Source organism: Maniola jurtina, chromosome 5 (genome assembly GCF_905333055.1).
Source record: "Maniola jurtina chromosome 5, ilManJurt1.1, whole genome shotgun sequence".
NCBI classification, from domain to species: domain Eukaryota; kingdom Metazoa; phylum Arthropoda; class Insecta; order Lepidoptera; family Nymphalidae; genus Maniola; species Maniola jurtina.
The window spans coordinates 5,314,773-5,336,990 of record NC_060033.1 but is presented as its reverse complement, the minus strand read 5'-3'; the positions used below and the strand labels follow the sequence as shown (position 1 = coordinate 5,336,990).

The 22,218-nt window shown below is 36.4% G+C and overlaps 1 protein-coding gene across 5 annotated transcripts in view; it reads left to right on the top strand.

Annotated features, from left to right (window-relative positions):
- The window catches only part of LOC123865117 (Down syndrome cell adhesion molecule-like protein Dscam2), an 80,725-nt gene that overhangs the window by 19,820 nt on the left and 38,687 nt on the right, over window positions 1-22,218 (top strand). For 4 of the 5 annotated variants that reach the window (XR_006795904.1, XR_006795907.1, XR_006795908.1 and 1 more), the window contains 13 exons: window positions 115-250; window positions 3,342-3,461; window positions 4,993-5,169; window positions 5,651-5,795; window positions 5,929-6,077; window positions 6,538-6,703; window positions 6,846-6,982; window positions 7,212-7,364; window positions 7,663-7,753; window positions 8,077-8,159; window positions 9,419-9,553; window positions 19,642-19,794; window positions 21,744-21,873. Coding sequence is in view for 1 of the 5 variants with exons in the window: in XM_045905967.1 (XP_045761923.1) it covers window positions 115-250; window positions 3,342-3,461; window positions 4,993-5,169; window positions 5,651-5,795; window positions 5,929-6,077; window positions 6,538-6,703; window positions 6,846-6,982; window positions 7,212-7,364; window positions 7,663-7,753; window positions 8,077-8,159; window positions 9,419-9,553; window positions 19,642-19,794; window positions 21,744-21,873 (1,775 nt within the window). In the remaining 4 variants the exon portion in view is untranslated. The remainder of the gene's footprint in view (window positions 1-114; window positions 251-3,341; window positions 3,462-4,992; window positions 5,170-5,650; window positions 5,796-5,928; window positions 6,078-6,537; window positions 6,704-6,845; window positions 6,983-7,211; window positions 7,365-7,662; window positions 7,754-8,076; window positions 8,160-9,418; window positions 9,554-19,641; window positions 19,795-21,743; window positions 21,874-22,218) is intronic. The other variant, XR_006795906.1, reaches the window with a different exon arrangement.

Below are 22,218 nucleotides of genomic sequence, written 5' to 3'. Positions count from 1 at the left end.
AAAGTAGTTTCTACGCACATTTCCTTACAAAGCATGGCAAGGCGAAATATTCCATAGCGGAAACTAACTATTTAGGTATTAAAGCCCGGAATGTCTTTGTGGCGTATATTTCAGATTGTAGAGCGGAGCTTGGAAGTATTCAGTGTACTTATTATCAAGAATGTGTCTCTGGAACATTGCGGCACATACACATGCGTTGCTGCGAACCATGTTGCCAAAGTTAATAGAACTGTCAACTTATACATCAAAGGTACGATCAAATATTTATTTTTGAAAACTTGAATCAGTAATTCTGTGGAAATAAAGACTCAGGAGATAACGGCAAAGTGAAAAAATGCGTAGTTCTTTTAATTAAAGTGGATTTAGAGTAGCGAACGCCCACTTTATCCTCGCTTTATCCATTCCTCTGTCTCTGTTTATTAACCCCCGACCCAAAAGAGGGGTGTTTTTAGTTTGACGTCTGTATCTGTGTATCTGTCTGTGGCATCGTAGCTCCTAAACTAATGAACCGATTTTAATTTAGTTTTTTTTGCTTGAAAAGTGGCTTGATCGAGAGTGTTCTTAGCTATCATCCAAGAAAATTACACTGATAGACAAAAATGACCTTAATGAAAGTTAAATGTAATTGAATGGGTTATTTTGTATCTACACCTAGTCTGTAACTAATCTGCATTTTTAGAAAATTTCGATCACCCTCAGTTTTTTTGCAACAGCAATTAATCTTTTTTTAAGTAAAAACGGTAAAAAAATGTTTCAAACGAAGAAAAAATTACTCATATTTGCGTTTATTCAGGATTTTCGGGAATATTTAGAGTCAGGTACATCCTTTTTGAGTGTCCAGCAGTAGTCAGCTAACATGTTCGGACTCCACTTGCCTTGATACCTTTTTTCCATGTTGGATATGTGCTGATGGAACCGCTCACCGTGTTCGTCGCTAACGGCTCCCAAATTTTGAGGAAAAAAATCCAAATGCGAGTGTAAAATATGAATCTTGAGCGACATATTGCATCCCATGTCATTGTAAGCCGCTAAGAAGTTGTTGACTAACTCTTCATAGTTTTCGGCCCTGTGGTTTCCAAGAAAATTACGAACAATATTTCAAAACATGTTCATGCGGATTTTTCGATCGGATTAAGTTTTTTTCAAACTCTTCATCAGCCAGTAGGTCTCTTATTTGTGGCCCTACAAATATTCCTTCTTTTATTTAGGCATCACTGATTTTGGCATCACTCTCGGATACATTTTCTTCGGTCACGTCATCCATGTTTACTGGAGGCTGAGGAACAGGTAAATCATCACTGTGTGGGATAGGTCTTTGAGCAGATTGTAGATTTGGATAGTTCACAGAGTGCCCAGATTTGTGATTATATTAATATCTTTTATAGAAGTTTGGCAGAAATAACAATCAGATACATGGTCTTTCGGTTCGGCCCATATCATTGGAACTGCGAACGGCATATGACAAGATCCTTTAGCCCATGATGTTAAAAAAGTGACACACTGTGCACAGCAAACACTAGGAGTCCAGGTTTTGTCCAAATTTTGCGCCGGAAAACCAAAATAATTAAAATAACAGTTTTTAACTAATGGTGTCAAACTACGACGTTAACTTTTAACAGTAAGTTGACCACCAAATATAACAGAAGTTATCAGGATGGTTTACACACACTCTCGGCATCTTAGTATGATGTATAACACTAATCTAAAAAAAAACTGTTTTAATTTTAATATTTTTTCGTTAATTTATTCGGAAACACACGTCGATAAGCAAAATTCGCGTAATCAAGTAAGTCGATATTTTATGAAAACTGAAGGTGATTGAACAAAACTAAGTATGGGGTTTATATGCGGATAGGTAGTAGTGTTTGAAAATATGACTTGATTTCGTTTAACAAATTTACTGTTGATCAGTGTTATCAGTATCTTTTCTAGTTACTGTAACCTTTACTTGTTGGGGGTGTTATAAATTTTTAATTTACAGTTGTTCAAAGAGTATTTGACAGAATGAGGATACAGCAAGCATTTGCTCTTTTGAACTAAATCCATCTATAGATTAATCAGTATCAATATTAATGTACTCGTAAGTACCTAAACGTAACAAGCTGTTGGTAAACCCAATAAAGAAAAAAAACAGGCATTTCAGCTGTGGCTCCTACTGTTAATGCTTGATATGAACCGGATCTCATATTGTGTACGTTCTGATTAGGGTTATTCCCACTCCCAGGGAATCACCATCAATCTATCAGGTCTCTTGCTATCATCTAGAGTCTAGACTAATCCCCGCTGGCTCAATGAATGCAGGAATATCAATAGTGACAATCTGAAATTTCGGTCGTATCAATAAGAGAACTATGCAAAGTAGCTTTTTTGTCCAAAGAATTTCTGAATTATTCAACGACTTTTCCACGCGGACATATTCTGTGCTGAAAGGTGTAATATCTACACAAATAATAAATATAAATAGTTTTATTTTAATCATAAAATTATAATTGATAGCTTTGTGGCCCTTATACATATAATATAAAATATATATAGTTCACTTTGATATCAACCAAAAATAGCTTTAGGAAATAAATGAAACAGTACTGAATAAAAGCTAAATAATACTCCACTCCCCTTCAAAAGAGTTGAAAACATATTTTAAACATCACTTTGCGAAATGAATACAAATAACAAAATAAGCTTTAGTAAAAACAAATTCCATTTTCAAACGAGATTTGAGATAGGAAGCTATCCACTTTATATTATTGCGCTATAACACTAACAAACTGTACTGCTATCACTCCGAGATCTCGCTGCATGAATTCTTTATCCATGTGGTATTCAGTTAAAATGCATTTCTTAGGGATTGCTATTTGCCACCATGTGGTTTACTATGAAAATGTTGCCACATCTCGATTTAAATAAATAAATTTAATAAATTTAGTCCTGATATGATTTTTATCGATTACAAGTTAGCCCTTAACTCTGACCTCACCTGATGGTAAGTGAAGATGCAGTCTCAGATGGAAGCGGTCTGAGTTCAAAGGGGCATGGTAGTTTTATTAAACCCGTACCCCTATTGGCTTCTACGTGGCATCGTACCGGAACGCTAAATCGTTTAGTGGCACGTCTTTGTGGCAGAGTGGTAACTATATCCACGGTCAAAGCCTACCACTATACCAGACCAGACAATATTTTAGAAATCATAAATTCTCAAATTATCCCCGCCGAGAATTGAACGCAGGACCTCCCTCTTATAAGACCACAACACTCACTACTGCTCCAGGGGGTTTCATAATAGAATTATATTAGTTAACAACTCACGATCATATTAAATACTGAGGTTTTTTTACTTTTAGTTGCACCGAAATGGAATGAGGAACCGCAAAATACGTCTTTACTCTTAGGTAGAAATGGGCATGTTTCTTGCAGTGCAAATGGGTACCCGCAACCACAAACCCACTGGCTGAAGAAAGATGGTAAGACTTACAACCGAAATGTTATGTATACCGCGTCCAAACTAACGAAGATAAACAAAGGTATACATTTAAAAATTTGCCTGGACCACTCAGTGCACCCAAATTGCGCTAATAACTGATAAAATGATTAGTTAAAATATACAATTTTTCAAAATATTGAAAAATTTAATATTTTAAATAAAAATCATCTAATAATCTTCTGTATTGAATTGCAGCAGAGTACTTTTAAAGTGATTTATCAATGTTTTTTCAGATCCAAAATTTATTTGTCCATCATCCATAAATATAAGCCTTCATTATTGGTTGAGTGGAAGATTGGTTATTGGACGACAGTCAACCAGCCAGGTCGACTGTAGTACAACAACCAACCCAAAAAACCAATTCACAAAGAAAGACTTTTAAGAAAGACTATGCCACATATTAAGCAGACTTTCTACAGACCGAATGAAAAGTTTCGAGCGAACTCTAAAATCTAGAACCGTAAAACTTTATGTGATTGAAATGGGATCTAAATTTAGATTGCAGTAATCAAGATAGGCTTATATAAACGTTGAAATCCCTTCGATTAACTAAATGATAATGAATTCGGTGGGTTTTGGCAACGTTTCAATTAGGTTGTTCAACTGTTTAGTATCGTATAAGTACCGTATAAAGCGATGTAATGCAAGGATAGGAAAATGTTTGAAATTGTAGTTATTCAGTTAGTATGGCGCTCGTAAAGATCATCCCGTATTACTTTGTCAATTTAGTTATTCTGTTGCACACGATCTCTGAACTAAACTAAAATGACAGGTCTAAATGTATTAAAAAGATTGTATGTGTAAGAATTAAAAATAGCATAAATGAATTAGTGTGAATAAGGCGTCTTACTACGTTTTACGCTCTTCACACTACCCTACGAACTTTTTACTTACCTACCTACATTTATTTATAATTTTAATGATAACGTTTTTACGTACTATATTTAGTTTTAAAATAACCTACGTTTAGTTCAATGCATAGTTCAATGTTGTTTGTGTGTAAGTATCTAGTGGCTATACCTAGATTTTAATTCCACAATCAATTTTAGACTTGCCTTTACACAAGTTTAAAAAATCTATTAAAAGTATGCTCCTGGAAAAAGCTTATTATACAATCGAAGATTATGTAAATGACAAAAAAGCTTGGATTTGATTCGCTCCAGCAATATACGGCGCTGCAATTGCTTGTATACAGTATGGCATATTATTGTAAATTGTACATTTGAAAAGAGCAACCGCCGAGTTTCTTGCTGGTTCTTCTCGGTAGGAACAGCATTCCGAACCAGTGGTAGATTATTTTGACGATTCAAAAGCACTTGTAAAAGTTTAATTGAATAAAAATAATTTGAATTTGAATTTGAATTTGAATTTAAGTACTATTGTGTTACGTGTAAGACCTAATGTCAACGGTACTGGTGTTAGTGTTTGAAGAAGTTGACTTTTATTTGTTGCTGTATTTTTTGTAGAGCTAGAGCTAACATATTATAAGTAAAACAATCAAACTGTTTTAGTAGTATCTGAAACCTGGCGACCAGTTCTGGAAGTGGCGGGAGGTGGAGTCCTGAGTTTATCTAACGGATCTCTAATATTTGATTCCGTGGCATTATCAGACGCTGGACTTTATACGTGCCACGTAGAAAACGGCGTTGGAGAAGCTCTTAGTAAAACTGTCTGGATTTCTGTTAATAGTAAGTGTTACGATTTTCGTGGATTTGATTTATTTAGAGCACGTTGCACCACAGAAAGTTATCGTTACAGTTAAACTTGCCCGCCAAATAAACGAACGAAATGGGTCACACAGGTCAGTATTCATACCTCTACAATCTACATAATTATTAAGGCTCTATTATGTAATGCATTTCGGTAAAGAGTTAAAGAACTTTGATACTTTAGCTTTTGGTTGCTGATCTTTCACGTTTACAGTGCCTGTGGTGCTTTGATCACATTGAAAAACATTAATTTTAAGGCTTGATTTAAGCTTATATCCAGGTTTGGAAGTTTTTATTTAGATTAAAGAGGTTCGGAGCGCGCTTACTTAAAAAAAATCTATTAACTTTATCATGAAAAGATTTAGGTTTTTATTATTTATATCTACTAGAGAAGCTCAACGCTCAGACGGTAATAGTCAATGTACGCAAAGTCTAATTGTAATTCCGTTTCACTTTTTAGAACCAGTAACATTTGATATAGCAGCGAGAAACTTAACAGCGAAATTAGGACAACAAGTTACAATAGAATGCCAGGCCAAAGGAGACGATCCAATACGAATAATGTGGACGAGAAACGGGAAACCGATTAATCCTTTGACGCAACGGTATTAGATTTTCCCTAATTGGTGTTTAGTTTCTTTTTGATGTAATTCGTGCAGTTCAAGATTTAGAAAATTACAAATAATTTATTATAGAGTGACTACAGTAAGTAATATTTGTAAATTAAAATCATTTTAGAGTAAAGATTTCTGAAGCCAAAACAAATGATGGAATGAACAGCATATTGGAATTGTTACAAACGGAAACAAGTGATGGTGCCTTATATCAATGCAAAGCTGGGAATCCTTTCGGAGTTGACATTTATACAGTCTATCTTACTATATTAGGTAAGGAATCTAAATATAATAATATGGTTATCATCATTATAAAATAGGATAGAAGAAAATTGTACTGTGAGAAAATTACATCTAGATTGCCTAGTGGGAAAACACCGTCAGCTCGGCGTTGAATGCCCTAGATTTCGGGTTCGACGAAACGTGTTAAGATCTGTAAGTCCTTGGAAAACCAATAAACTCTAAGTGAAACAGGATAAAGATGAAGTGGCAGCTTGTAATGTTGGGTGCCAAGAACTCTGTCTGGGTCATTTTGCCAGGGAATCCACATATTATAACTAATATATTGTGTAAGGTATAAAATATAATTAATTAAGTATGCTCAGAGGTTTGAATATGGAATGAAAAAAAATATTCCTACTTATGACTTCTTTGAAGCTCTGAACTTCACTGAAACCTGCCGTCAAATTTTGTGTGAACCAGTTATATTATGCTTAATACTTTCCTTTTTTAGAGCCTCCTACTCCTCCATCGGATTTATCAGTAGATTCAATAAAGAGTCGATCAGTAAAGCTCTCCTGGCGTGACATGGCAAGATCTTTAGCACAATACTATAGTGTACAAATTACTAACAGCCAAAGGTTGACTTGGAGTACTGCGAGAACCATTAACATTACCAGGTTAGTACATTATTAATTGATAGTTAATACTTTTGTCCGGTTTTAGATTTCTTCGTCTTCTTACCTATTTCTTGTCTAACCTTGTCATACAAGATTTTATGACTTTCTATAAGATTGATAATCTTGGCCTTCTTCTTTAAAGGTTAGATGAAATTCGTCATAGCATAGAATTAGAAGACCTACAGCCAGCAACTAGTTATAGTGCTAGAGTGGCCGGTGGTAATCAAGCAGATCTGAGTGTTTATTCTACACCAGTACGGTTTACCACAACTGAAGAAGGTAATGAATTCATTGTTTCTATAACTTATCTTGGCGTAAGTTCTTATACACCTAATTTTGGGGAGTACCGTCCATTGCCTTTGAAGATCTTCATCAGATCTTCTTAAGATTTGCTTTTATCAAGATCGCTTTAACAATTGTTCAGTGTAAAGTTATTGGTCAGAGAGACAGACACAATCTGCATTATGTTATTAAAACGGAATAATAATATGATCATTTCATTCTGTAGCTCCTTCATCACCACCGTTAGGAGTACAGTTGGAACAGACAGATTCACCGGGAGAGCTAAGAGCAAGATGGCTGCCACCACCCGCAGACGCGCATAACGGACTTATACTTGGTTATAGGTTAAGAGCTATCCCCCAACTGAGCGGAATCAAGGGTTTGTATACTTTTATACTATTGAAAAGCTCACATTATAGTTCTTTAAACTAAAAAAAGAATAATTAAACTGCGTTGGCTGGCAGAAATTGAAAATTAATCTATCTGTACCCACGTTATTATTTGTCAAAAACAGTATGGATTTTTTATTATTTAAGAACGTTGCTACGGCAGATTAAAGATAAATTGATTAGTAATTTTGGTCAGATTTATTATCAGGAAAATAGATCACCACGATTTTTTGACAAAAATATTTCAGCAGCTATAGATTCTGTATAAAATTGATTTCTCTTTCGCAGAAAGTCAAGAAACGAGTGACAAGATCATCAAAACATCCTCTCTATATTCTAAGCAGGAAACTGTTATTAGTGGGCTTCTAAAAGGTGTAAGGTAAGGTTATTTCAAGAAAATGTAACGTGATAATGTACTAATGAAATGTTTTTGCTGACTATACCGTAACCGTAACATAACCATAAATGTAATTAATATCTTTAATCCGACTAAGTTCTACTTTCTAAGTTGTTTGATGCTATGATGGTGGATGAAATTGTACCGGTTGTATTAACGTAATGTTGGGTAACTAAAGCAAAAATGTACTCCTATGTTGCACTCAGAAACTTTTTAATTAATCAAAGACTTGTAGTTATTTAAAAAGAAACTTTAGAAAGAATTTCTGAAGTCTTTCAGAACTTTTAATTGAATATCTGTAACAGGTATTCGGTTTCAATCGCCGCGTTCAACGGGGCCGGAAACGGACCCTTCTCAATTCCACTGTTCCAAGATACTCGGGAAGGAGGTACTTCAGGGATTTCTAAGCATGTTCTCTGTTTATTTTTACTTTATTATTTTATCTTTTAAAAATCATGTTATAAAGTCATATTTCATATACCTCTAATGTTACGAGTTACGACTTGATAGCCTCACCTAGGCCCAGGCGAGCCTACCTTTTGCGGACCCTTGAGAAAAATTTAAAAGATCCTCTGCTTTAGTTTTACTATATTTATCAGTTATCGTATCTGTTAATTCGGAATAACGTTGCAGTAGAGTATTGGGGAACCAAGGTTGGTCATTCCAGAGGGCATCTTATGCTGCATGTTCTCGTTGGATTTTTCTCCCACTCTCTCTCCGCGTCGTGATCCTCATACCTGAGGATCTTTATTTCTTTCCATTCATCATATGATATTAGGGATATTATGAGATAATAATGCGGTAATCCCAGAGCGAATTTAAAAAAAATCTAAATCATTTATTAATTATTGATTGATTCTTGCGATGCTCTTGATCTAGATCATAGTTTGACAGGTTAATCAATATGTTACTTTTGATATTATATTATTAAGTATTATATTATCTTCCAACAAACAATTTTAAATTTAAAAAAAAGAATAATAACAATTTTAAAAAGAAACAATTGCAAAGGATATTTAAAAATCTTGCAAATAAGCCCCATGCGTCTCTCTTAAAATATTCCGTCGTAATTCTAAATTAGGTACGTCTTCTTCACTAACTTTATTCCACATCGTCCTCGCTTCCTTGGTTGTTCTCGAGATGGCTCTTTCGCTTTCCTAATTTAAATGTTCGTTTGCGCTACTTTGCAAATGCAATTTTGTTCTGGAATTCTTGTTTTTGTTTGAGTTTATGTTAAATTAAAATTTTGTTTCTTTACGTATTTCATCTTTTATGTACGCTATTATTATAATGTATTATTAATAATATATAGAAAGTTTATAGTTGATTATCATTAAATTGTTATTTCTTACGGTTCTAGAATATTGAAATATTTCTAGTTCAGTGCACTTAAATCCTAGTTAGATTGGGTAAAGTTGTCCACATAAAATGGCTCGCTTCATCATCACTTGCCACTAAGTGAAATCACAGTTCTCATCACAGGCTGACTTGGAATTAAATAAAAATCAAAACAAAAAAAAAACCACATTAAGTTTAATAATAACACTAATCGTAATACCACACATGCAAATCGTAGAATATTATTCCCTTTATTTTAATAACTAGGTTTTTTTTACTGTATGTTGAGCTTTATCTGTTCTCTTTTAGCACCAGAAGAAGGGCCATCTTCAGTAGAATGTGGAGGAGTAACCTCGACTGCTCTTCGAGTTAGCTGGCAGCCCATACCGCCTTATAAGCAAGCCGGAGCTCTTATAGGATACTCAGTACTTTATGCAGCTCAAGGTAAACAATCCTTACAGAGTTACTACACCAGCCCGGCTAGCATGGGCAGTAGATAAAAATTATATCCCCGATTATATCCACTGATTTTTATGACATCAGTGGATATAATCGGGGGATATAATTTTTATCTACTGGCCATGCTAGCCGGGCAGGGGTAGATAGTGCAATATGTGCAATTTATAATTTAAAACTACATGATTCTCTACGAGAGAAATTTAAGGGAATACCTACCTAGGTATTCTTACAGTAGCTCCCATACAATAACATAATTTTTGTACAACAAAATTTTCTCAGTCACAAAAAATCGGTGATTTAGGCAAACTAAAAATCGTAACAGGCTCGCGACTCTTAAAAAAAAAGATTCTATTTTATTGAAATTTTTACTGTTCGCAATTATATAATAGAACTAGTGTTTTGCTCGGTGCGCGAGCTGCTAAAGCAGCTCACGTGACGTGGTAAGGTTAACTTTTATTATATAAAACCAAATTGATTTATTAAGATAATTCACCCCGAAAAACCCCATAAAATGACAGGCATTTCTATTTTTTGTAGAAAATGTAAGTCCGCCATCTTGGATTTGAAAATAAATGTCATTATCAAAATCAGCACCCTGGAAACCCTGAAAACGATATCCATATTATTTTTTGTAAATTAGGATAATAAGTTAGTAGGGTGCGTGGGTGCGCGGACCACTAAAGTGGTCCGCGAGCATGCAGCGTTTGTTCCACCGAGTAGACCTTCGGACTCTGATCATCTTTTGCCAAGAAACCACTCTTCCATCTTTTATAGCCTCCGAGATAGACACCGACGAAATTTGTACGGCGGCCATTTTGTTTTTCCAAAATTTTCCACTTTTTCTATTAATCGTTTAGTACATTCTTCAAAGATTGCGAGTTTCAACGAAATCGGTTGGAAAACAAAAGAGTTGCAAAAATCACGTCGGTCGCCATCTTGTTTTTCTGAAATTTCATAATTTTCCCCTACTCATATCGCGCATCCGAACATATCTCCCAAACATCAATGTATCGTTTTCCGTCTCTTTCTAGGAGAATGAGACATTCATAATCGCCATACAAAATGTATGGAAAAATAAATTCCGCCATTTTGAATTTTTTTTCTATTCATCGAGTAGACCTTCGGATCTTGATTCTCTTTTGCCAAGAAACCACACTTCCATCTTTTATACCTTCCGAGCTGGACACCGGCGAAATTTGTATGGCGGCCATCTTTTCTTCGCCATTTTGAATTTTTTTTCAGCTTTTTGGCAATTGGATGACGTCATGAATGACATTTGCTCGAGCACCCCCCACCTATCTTCAATACCTTAAGCGGACCCTTCACCCGTCTCCGATGTCCTCAATCATCAGCTTTCTCCATAATTTTGGCTTACTAAGTTTTTGTTTTCTATATAACACCATCAGTGAAAAAAAAATTTTTCATACAAAATTTTACAGGAGTTTCTTAGTTGAAAATCTCGAAAATCTCCCCAAAACTGGCAACACCGGTTGCATATCTCCATACTGCCAGCCGAGATACACAATCGATTCATACATACTGACTTTCCAAAATGTTGCCAACTGCCTCAAAAACGTGATCAAAATTTCGAAAAATTAAAAAAAATACAAAATGGCTGCCAACTCGTTTCACAGAAAGATTTTGCACGGTTTCATAATTTTCCTATTAACTACAGGATATACCGCGCCCGATGACGTTTCAATCTCTCCTCTCGCTCACACCCACGCGAAACGATCGCCCCTAAAAAAAGACCACGTCGAAAATCACTTTTACTTTGATAAATTCCAGTGTTGCCAGTCTCCGGTGACAAAAATACCCAAATGTCATTTGTACGAGCAAAACACGTAATCACTCATACTCGGATTTTGCTAAAAGTGCGTATTTCGATTTTTTACAATTTCCCGAAAATCTTGAAATTTCCCTAAAAATGGGGTAATTTTTTCCCACCGATCTATACCTCGAGCCTATACGTACAACCGCTTTATGGAAGCAGAATCGCTCCGATGTTGCCAACTTTGAGATATTTAACTTTTAAAATTGCGTTTTTTCGTACCTCGAACAAAACGGCCGCCATGACAGCCGCCATCTTGAATTTTTAAAAACCACTCCCGTTCTGTCAAAATACAGGATAGTCGTGGGAGAAACCAAGAAAAATAATTATCCTCGATTACCCCGTTTCGGATCTGTGGCGCCGCGGTTCGGGGTCGAAAAATGAAAATTTTGAAAACGCTACGGCTCGGCCGCCATCTTGTTTTTCCAATTTTTTCCACATTTCCCATTAATCGTTTACTATTTTCTTCAAATATTGCAAAATTCAATGAAATCGGTTGGAAAACAACAGAGCTGCAAAAATCACCTCAGCCGCCATCTTGTTTTTCTGAAATGTCATAATTTTTCCCCAGAGGACTCCCGAATCCGAACACAACTCCCCAGCATCATTATATCATTTTCCGTCTCTTTCTAGGAGAACAATTATGTCAATGAGTCAGTCAGTGAGTGAGTGGTAATCGAGCTATATATAGTATAATAACTAGTGTTTTGCTCGGTGCGCGAGCTGCTAAAGCAGCTCGCGTGACGTGGTTGGGTTAACTTTATTATACTAAACCAAATTTATTTATTAAGAAACACAATTCACTCCAAAAAACCCACAAAACGACACCCATATCGATTTTTTTCTTAAAAAATGCATGTCCGCCATCTTGGATTTCAAAATAAATGTCATTATCAAAATGAGCACCCTGGAAAACTCTGAAAACGACATCCATATCATTTTTTGTAAAAACGGGGTAGTTGAGGTTAATAAAGTAGGGTGCGTGGGTGCGCGGACCACTAAAGTGGTCCGCGAGCATGCAGAGTTTGTTCCACCGAGTAGACCTTCGGACCCTGATCATCTTTTGCCAAGAAACCACTCTTCCATCTTTTATAGCCTCCGAGATAGACACCGACGAAATTTGTACGGCGGCCATCTTGTTTTTCCAAAATTTTCCACTTTTTCTATTAATCGTTTACTACATTCTTCAAAGATTGCAAGTTTCAACGAAATCGGTTGGAAAACAAAAGAGTTGCAAAAATCACGTCGGCCGCCATCTTGTTTTTCTGAAATGTCATAATTTTTCCCTGCTTGCCTCCCCCACCCGAACACATCTCCCCTGCATTATCGTATCGTTTTCCGGCTCTTTCTAGGAGAATGAGGCATTCAATATTCGCCATACAAAATGTATGGAAAATTAAATTCCGCCATTTTGAATTTTTTTTCTATTCATCGAGTAAACCTTTGGATCTTGATCCTCTTTTGCCAAGAAACCGCACCTCCATCTTTTATACCCTCCGAGCTGGACGCCGGCGAAATTTGTATGGCGGCCATCTTTTTTTCGCCATTTTGAATTTTTTTTCAGCTTTTTGGCAATTGGATGACGTCATGAATGACATTTGCTCGAGCACCCCCCACCTATCTTCAATACCTTAAGCGGGCCCTTCACCCGTCTCCGATATCCTCAATCATCAGCTCTCTCCATAATTTTGGCTTACTAAGTTTTTGTTTTCTATACGACACCATCAGTGAAAAAAAAATTTTTCATACAAAATTTTACAGGAGTTTCTTAGTTGAAAATCTCGAAAATCTCCCCAAAAGTGGCAACACCGGTTGCATATCTCCATACTGCCAGCCGAGATACACAATCGATTCATACATATTGACTTTCCAAAATGTTGCCAACTGCCTCAAAAACGTGATCAAAATTTCGAAAAATTAAAAAAATTACAAAATGGCCGCCAGCTCGTTTCACAGAAAGATTTTACACGGTTTCATAATTTTCCTATTAATTACAGGATATACCGCTCCCGATGACGTTTCGATCTCTCCTCTCACTCGCACCCACGCGAAAGGGGATTCCGTGAAAAAGACCCCGTCGAAAATAACTTTTTTTTTGATTAATTCCAGTGTTGCCAGTCTCCGGCAACAAAAATACCCAAATGTCATTTGTACGAGCAAAACACATAATCGCTCATACTCGGATTTTGCGAAAAGTCCGTATTTCGATTTTTTACATTTTCCCCAAAATCTTGAAATTTCCCGAAAAATGGGGTAATTTTTCCCCACCAATTTATACCTCAAGTTCATACGTACAATCGCTTCATAGAAGCCGAATCGCTTCGATGTTGCCAAGTTTGAGATATTCGAATTTTAAAATTGCGTTTTTTCGTACCTCGAACAAAACGGCCGCCATGACAGCCGCCATCTTGAATTTTTAAAAACCACTCCCGTTCTGTCAAAATACAGGATAATCGTGGGCGAAACACGAAAAAATAATTATCCTCGACTACCCCGTTTCGGATCTGTGGCGCCGCGGTTCGGGGTCGAAAAATCAAAATTTTGAAAACGCTACGGCTCGGCCGCCATCTTGTTTTTCCAATTTTTTCGACATTTTCTGTTAATCATTTACTACTTTCTTCAAAGTTTGCAAAATTCAACGAAATCGGTTGGAAAACAACGGAGCTGCAAAAATCACATCGGCCGCCATCTTGTTTTTCCGAAATGTCATAATTTTTCCCCAGAGGGTTCCCGAATCCGAACACAACTCCCCTACATCATTATATCATTTTCCGTCTCCTTCTAGGAGAACAATTATGTCAATGAGTGAGTGAGTGAGTGAGTGGTAATTGAGCTATATATAGTATAACTAGTGTTTTGCTCGGTGCGCGAGCTGCTAAAGCAGCTCACGTGACGTGGTAAGGTTAACTTTTATAATATAAAACCAAATTGATTTATTAAGATAAATCACCCCGAAAAACCCCATAAAATGACAGGCATTTCTATTTTTTGTAGAAAATGTAAGTCCGCCATCTTGGATTTGAAAATAAATGTCATTATCAAAATCAGCACCCTGGAAACCCTGAAAACGATATCCATATTATTTTTTGTAAATTAGGATAATAAGTTAGTAGGGTGCGTGGGTGCGCGGACCACTAAAGTGGTCCGCGAGCATGCAGAGTTTGTTCCACCGAGTAGACCTTCGGACCCTGATCATCTTTTGCCAAGAAACCACTCTTCCATCTTTTATAGCCTCCGAGATAGACATCGACGAAATTTATACGGCGGCCATCTTGTTTTTCCAAAATTTTCCACTTTTCCTATTAATCGTTTACTACATTCTTCAAAGATTGCGAGTTTCAACGAAATCGGTTGGAAAACAAAAGAGTTGCAAAAATCACGTCGGCCGCCATCTTGTTTTTCTGAAATATCATAATCTTTCCCTACTCATATCGTGCACCCGAACATATCTCCCGAACATCATCGTATCGTTTATTGTTTCTTTCTAGGAGAATAAAACATAAAATATTCGCCATACAAAATGTATGGAAAAATAAATTCCGCCATTTTGAATTTTTTTTCTATTCATCGAGTAGACCTTTGGATCCTGATCCTCTTTTGCCAAGAAACCACACTTCCATCTTTTATACCCTCCGAGCTGGATGCCGGCGAAATTTGTATGGCGGCCATCTTTTCTTCGCCATTTTGAATTTTTTTTCAGCTTTTTGGCAATTGGATGACGTCATGAATGACATTTGGTCGAGCACCCCCCACCTATCTTCATTACCTTGAGCGGACCCTTCACCCGTCTCCGACATCCTCAATCATCAGCTTTCTCCATAATTTTGGCTTACTAAGTTTTTGTTTTCTATATAACACCATCAGTGAAAAAAAAATTTTTCATACAAAATTTTACAGGAGTTTCTTAGTTGAAAATCTCGAAAATCTCCCCAAAACTGGCAACACCGGTTGCATATCTCCATACTGCCAGCCGAGATACATAATCGATTCATACATACTGACTTTCCAAAATGTTGCCAACTGCCTCAAAAACGTGATCAAAATTTCGAAAAATTAAAAAAAATACAAAATGGCCGCCAACTCGTTTCACAGAAAGATTTTACACGGTTTCATAATTTTCCTATTAACTACAGGATATACCGCGTCCGATGACGTTTCAATCTTTCCTCTCGCTCGCACCCACGCGAAAGGGGATACCGTGAAAAAGACCGTGTCGAAAATCACTTTTACTTCGATAAATTCCAGTGTTGCCAGTCTTCGGTGACAAAAATACCCAAATGCCATTTGTACGAGCAAAACACGTAATCACTCATACTCGGATTTTGCAAAAAGTGCGTATTTCGATTTTTTACAATTTCCCGAAAATCTTGAAATTTCCCTAAAAATGGGGTAATTTTTTCCCACCGATCTATACCTCGAGCCTATACGTACAACCGCTTCATAGAAGCCGAATCGCTCCGATGTTGCCAACTTTGAGATATTTAACTTTTAAAATTGCGTTTTTTCGTACCTCGAACAAAACGGCCGCCATGACAGCCGCCATCTTGAATTTTTAAAAACCACTCCCGTTCTGTCAAAATACAGGATAATCGTGGGAGAAACCAAGAAAAATAATTATCCTCGATTACCCCGTCTTGGATCTGTGGCGCCGCGGTTCGGGGTCGAAAAATGAAAATTTTGAAAACGCTACGGTTCGGCCGCCATCTTGTTTTTTCAATTTTTTCGACATTTCTCATTAATCGTTTACTACTTTCTTCAAAGTTTGCAAAATTCGACGAAATCGGTTGGAAAACAACGGAGCTGCAAAAATCACGTCGGCCGCCATCTTGTTTTTCCGAAATGTCATAATTTTTCCCCAGAGGGTTCCCGAAACCGAACACAACTCCCCCACATCATTATATCATTTTCCGTCTCCTTCTAGGAGAACAATTATGTCAATGAGTGAGTGAGTCAGTGAGTGGTAATCGAGCTATATATAGTATAACTAGTGTTTTGCTCGGTGCGCGAGCTGCTAAAGCAGCTCACGTGACGTGGTAATGTGAACTTAATTATATTTGACCAAATTTATTTATTAAGATACACAATTCACCAAAGAAACCCACAAACTGACACCCATATCAATTTTTTTCTTTAAAAGTGCATGTCCGCCATCTTGGATTTCAAAATAAATGTCGTTATCAAAATCAGCACCCTGGAAAACTCTGAAAACGACATCCATATCATTTTTTGTAAAAATGGGTTAGTTGAGGTTAATAAAGTAGGGTGCGTGGGTGCGCGGACCACTAAAGTGGTCCGCGAGCATGCAGAGTTTGTTCCACCGAGTAGACCTTCGGACCCTGATCATCTTTTGCCAAGAAACCACACTTCCATATTTTATAGCCTCCGAGATAGACACCGACGAAATTTGTACGGCGGCCATCTTGTTTTTCCAAAATTTTTCACTTTTTCTATTAATCGTTTACTACATTCTTCAAAGATTGCGAGTTTCAACGAAATCGGTTGGAAAACAAAAGAGTTGCAAAAATCATATAGGCCGCCATCTTGTTTTTCTGAAATGTCATAATTTTCCCCTACTCGCCTCCCCCATCCAAACACATCTCCCATACATCAATGTATCGTTTTCTGTCTCTTTCTAGGAGAATGAGGCATTCAATATTCGCCATACAAAATGTATGGAAAAAAAAATTCCGCCATTTTGGATTTTTTTTCTATTCATCGAGTAGACCTTCGGATCCTGATCATCTCTTGCCAAGAAACCTCACTTCCATCTTTTATACCCTCCGAGCTGGACACCAGCGAAATTTGTATGGCGGCCATCTTTTCTTCGCCATTTTGAATTTTTTTTCAGCTTTTTGGCAATTGGATGACGTCATGAATGACATTTGCTCGAGCACCCCCCGCCTATCTTCAATACCTTAAGCGGGCCCTCCACCCGTCTCCGAAACCCTCAATCATCAGCTCTCTCCATAATTTTGGCTTACTAACTTTTTGTTTTCTATACGACACCATCAGTGAAAAAAAAAAATTTCATACAAAATTTTACAGGAGTTTCTTAGTTGAAAATCTCGAAAATCTCCCCAAAACTGGCAACACCGACTGCATATCTCCATACTGCCAGCCGAGATACACAATCGATTCATACATATTGACTTTCCAAAATGTTGCCAACTGCCTCAAAAACGTGATCAAAATTTCGAAAAATTAAAAAAAATACAAAATGGCCGCCAACTCGTTTCACAGAAAGATTTTACACGGTTTCATAATTTTCCTATTAACTGCAGGATATACCGCTCCCGATGACGTTTCAATCTCTCATCTCGCTCGCACCCAGGCGAACCGATCGCCCCTAAAAAAGACCATGTCGAAAATCACTTTTTCTTTGATAAATTCCAGTGTTGCCAGTCTCCGGCGACAAAAATACCCAAATGTCATTTGTACGAGCAAAACACGTAATCACTCATACTCGGATTTTGCTAAAAGTGCGTATTTCGATTTTTTACAATTTCCCGAAAATCTTGAAATTTCCCTAAAAATGGGGTAATTTTTTCCCACCGATCTATACCTCGAGTCTATACGTACAACCGCTTCATAGAAGCCGAATCGCTCCGATGTTGCCAACTTTGAGATATTTAACTTTTAAAATTGCGTTTTTTCGTACCTCTAACAAAACGGCCGCCACGACAGCCGCCATCTTGAATTTTTTAAAACCACTCCCGTTCTGTCAAAATACAGGATAATCGTGGGCGAAACACGAAAAAATAGTTATCCTCGACTACCCCGTCTTGGATCTGTGGCGCCGCGGTTCGGGGTCGAAAAATGAAAATTTTGAAAACGCTACGGCTCGGCCGCCATCTTGTTTTTCCAATTTTTTCTACATTTTCTGTTAACCGTTTACTACATTCTTTAATAGTTGCAAGTTTGAACGGAGTCCCTTAAAAAACAAAGGAGCTGCAAAAATCACCTCGGCCGCCATCTTGTTTTTCCGAAATGTCATAATTTTTCCCCAGAGGACTCCCGAATCCGACCACATCTCCCCTACATCATTATATCATTTTCCGTCTCTTTCTAGGAGAACAATTATGTCAATGAGTCAGTCAGTGAGTGAGTGGTAATCGAGCTATATATAGTATAATAAAAAATAATAAGGAAAAACGTTACAAGTAGATGTTGCCCGCAATTCAGGTTTTTAAGAATCCCGTGTGAATTCTTTGATTTTTTGGGACAAAAAGTAGCCTAAGCTATTGCCGCTGTCTTCTCATCTCTGTCCAAATGTCAAAAACGGTTAAATAGATTGGCAGTGAAAAGTCAGTTGACAGACAGACATACTTTCGAATTTATAATATAAGATGGACATGATTGGTGAAAATTTAAAAATATACACAATTTTAGTCTGTCAAATCGCCATGTCTTCATTATAATGACTTTTCGAAAGTTTCCTCCAATAATGGTTGAAAGTTTGAAGCGAAGCGGGAATACAGAACTTGTTAAATAGACCATAACCGTTTAAAGTTTAACAATAGTTGTCTACCAAAAGAACTTGTAGCCCCGATATTATCTGCGAAAATTTGGAATTCCTCTTTGTAATTTTCCATTTTCAAATACTTTTCAAGCTACTAATTTAATTTAACTCTTGAATTTAACTCATAACGTTTAATAATACGAAGAAATTTTATACCTATCTATTTATTATTTTTGCTTTAAATTATTTAGTAACAGATTTAGATGTTTAACAAAGATTTATTTCATAGAAGACTCGTAGCCTAATGAAGCCCAGTAAAAATAACTTTTATCCCGTCGAGTTCATTGATTTTTACCTCAAAAGGAAAAACGGATCCCTTATAGGATCACTTTGTTGTCTGTCTGTCTGTCTGTCTGTCCGTCCGTTTGTCATGTCAATCTGTCTGTCCGTCTATGGTGTCAAGAAAGTTAATTTGTGGTTACATCATTTAAAAAAAATTAAAATGTGTTTCAATTTTGAAAGTAAGATAACTATACCAAGTGGGGTATCATATGAAAGGGGTTTACCTGTACATTATAAAACAAATTCTTATTTATTTTTATGCATAATAGTTTTTGATTCATCGTGGAAAATGTCGGAAAAAATACCCGAGTACGGAACCCTCGGTGCGCGAGTCTGACTTGCACTTGGCCGCTTTTTTCATTGTTGAATGCACGTTCAAAAAAATACCTATAATATGAAGTTTTTTACTTTCATGGTCTACGATTATTCTGTTTTTCCTAGGACGTCCATGGCTCAACGCAACATCGCTAGTAACTGAGCTGCGCTTGCAAGGGCTCCTCAAGTACACAAACTATACGGTCAAAGTGGCCGGCTTCTCCAACTACGGCACTGGGCCATTCTCCTTCCCCATTGTTTGCTCTACGCTACAAGACGGTAAGGCCACGTAAAGCTATTGTTTTAGTAAGCGTGGGTCACACTAAGCCTAAGGGTGTGTTTTAACTGAAGCGGAGTGGAGCGGAACTGAGCGGAAACAACTTTATGGGGTTAAAACAAAATTCCAGACAAAACTAGTATTTTTTTTGAAATGTTAAAAAATTTCGCGTTCACATTGCTCGTTCTTTTGTTTTTCCTCTCAATGATTCCTGCGACTTTCTTCGTGTGGATTGAGATTGTGAGAAATTCCGTGGGAGGTCTTTGATTTCCTGACATAAAACCTAGCCTATGTTTACATTTATTTTATCTCTGTATATTATTTCCAAATTTCAGTTAAGAAATGACTGTTCACACTAATGTTAATACTGAATTATATCTTACATAATATAAAAGTACAATTTTACTAACCAGGTAAGTCCTATTTAAGAAGTTCGATGAACTTTCTTATATCCCTTTTATGCTTTCACTTTTAATATACCTTTAAGTACCTTCAAGTAAGGGTACCTTCAAGTCAAGAGTGAGCAGGCAAGTTCGCTCCATCTTAGGCTGCATCATCATCAAAAAAAAAACAATTACGAGCGGATACCCGGCGTGTGCTTCTACGCTAAAAAAATTGCCTAATGCATTTTTTATTGGTCTAAAACCACCTTTCTAATTAACATAGGTGGAAACTTTTTTTTAATTTATTGAAAATATTACAATAAAACTTAAGGCTAGCCAGCCTTATCTAATTGCTATACAAATAATTCCCGCGTGGAATGGTGCCAAGAATACTGGCTGCATTTCCGCACTGTACAGCCAGGCTAATCCGTTGCGCCAAAAATGAACCAGCCCTTCTGTCAACCGATGAGGCTATTAATCGTGGAAACTTTTTTTGTGTTTTATATAATAGGACAAGTCTATTACAGCTCGCCCTCAAATTGTATCAAGACCAATTTGTCATTAGTGTACCAAAAGCTTTGTTTCAGTTCCAAATTACATTGTTTAGTGTTAACGAAGTGTTTCAGTGAATTTCATTGTTTGTCAATCATGATTTACTTAGTTTACTACATTGTTTTCTAGTGCGTAAATAACTAATTAATTACACTTTGTTTGGCTTTCATTTTCTCTGTAGGTATTCTGTTACCGAGTAGTTAGATTTATTTAGAAAATTCAGTTGTAGGTAAGATCTAATCAAAAAAAATATTCATGTATTCTAGCAAATATAATGAATAATGCAAAATACCTACAGTAAAAGATCTATTTAGATAAGATGATGTAAAAGGTACCTACTTTCTGGATGAAGATGCCACTTTGGATGACTTTTTTACCCCCAAGAGAACAACGGGCGTTATAACGGGCCCACGAAAAAATATACTAATAATATCTAATGGTTTTAAAATTTGCACATAAACTTTGTCTCTCATGCGATAAAGTCTCGACTTTGCCATTTCCTACGTCTTTCATACAAAGCTTTGAGTTCAAAACTGAAGACTAAGTTAATATACTTTTCCCTTTCATACTCTAGTAGTGCGTCATTATTAGTTTTTAAGAAAATAATTAACTTAAATAGGTAATATATGTTTGAATTGATTCTCAAAGAACAAAAAGACATACCTAATTTAGAAGTATAAGTAATGTACCTAACGTACGTTATACTAAATCATGAATTTCCATGAAATTCAATGATAACATCTATTCAGATATATTATATTTATGTCAACAAACACAAGTAAATAAACTTTTTTTCACCTTGTTGGAGAAGAGTTAAATCCGTATTAATATAGTGACTTTTTCCGCGCCTTTTTAAGATTTCTTAAAGATCTCGTTGGAATTTCTCAAAATCAATTCAAAATTTTTAGACTCAGTAGTTTGATCTGAACGTTGATACATTAAGTATATCTGTCAGTCAGTTTCTTACTTTAATATAATATAGATTAATGATTTAATATAATTTATCCATCACACAGTACCGGACGCGCCCGCAGAAATAAAACTAGTGTCCCAGTCGTCAACAGCTCTTCTTGTCAGCTGGAAGAAGCCGAAGCAGCCAAACGGTCGGCTCCTACACTATACAGTATATTGCAAACCTACAGCTAGGTAAGTTAAAGCATAATATCAAGCTCTGACCGGCCTCTATTAGCTCGCTACTTAATATTATAGCTACAGTTATAGCACAGTCTTTTTTGTATGTTTTATTTTTGCATTTTGATGAATCGAGATGGATCGGGTGCTCAGTCAACCAATAAGATTTTCAACACTATTACGATTGTAGAATTATCACGTTCTATATAATTACTTTGCTCTGTATGGTTTGCCTAATAAATCTCCGCTCTGCTTTTCTCCAATGGACGGCTACCTTAATACGGCTATAAAAACGTAAAACACGGCAAGAAGTTGTCTAAAATTAGATTAAATAATAATATTATGTACCTAGGATTTCTG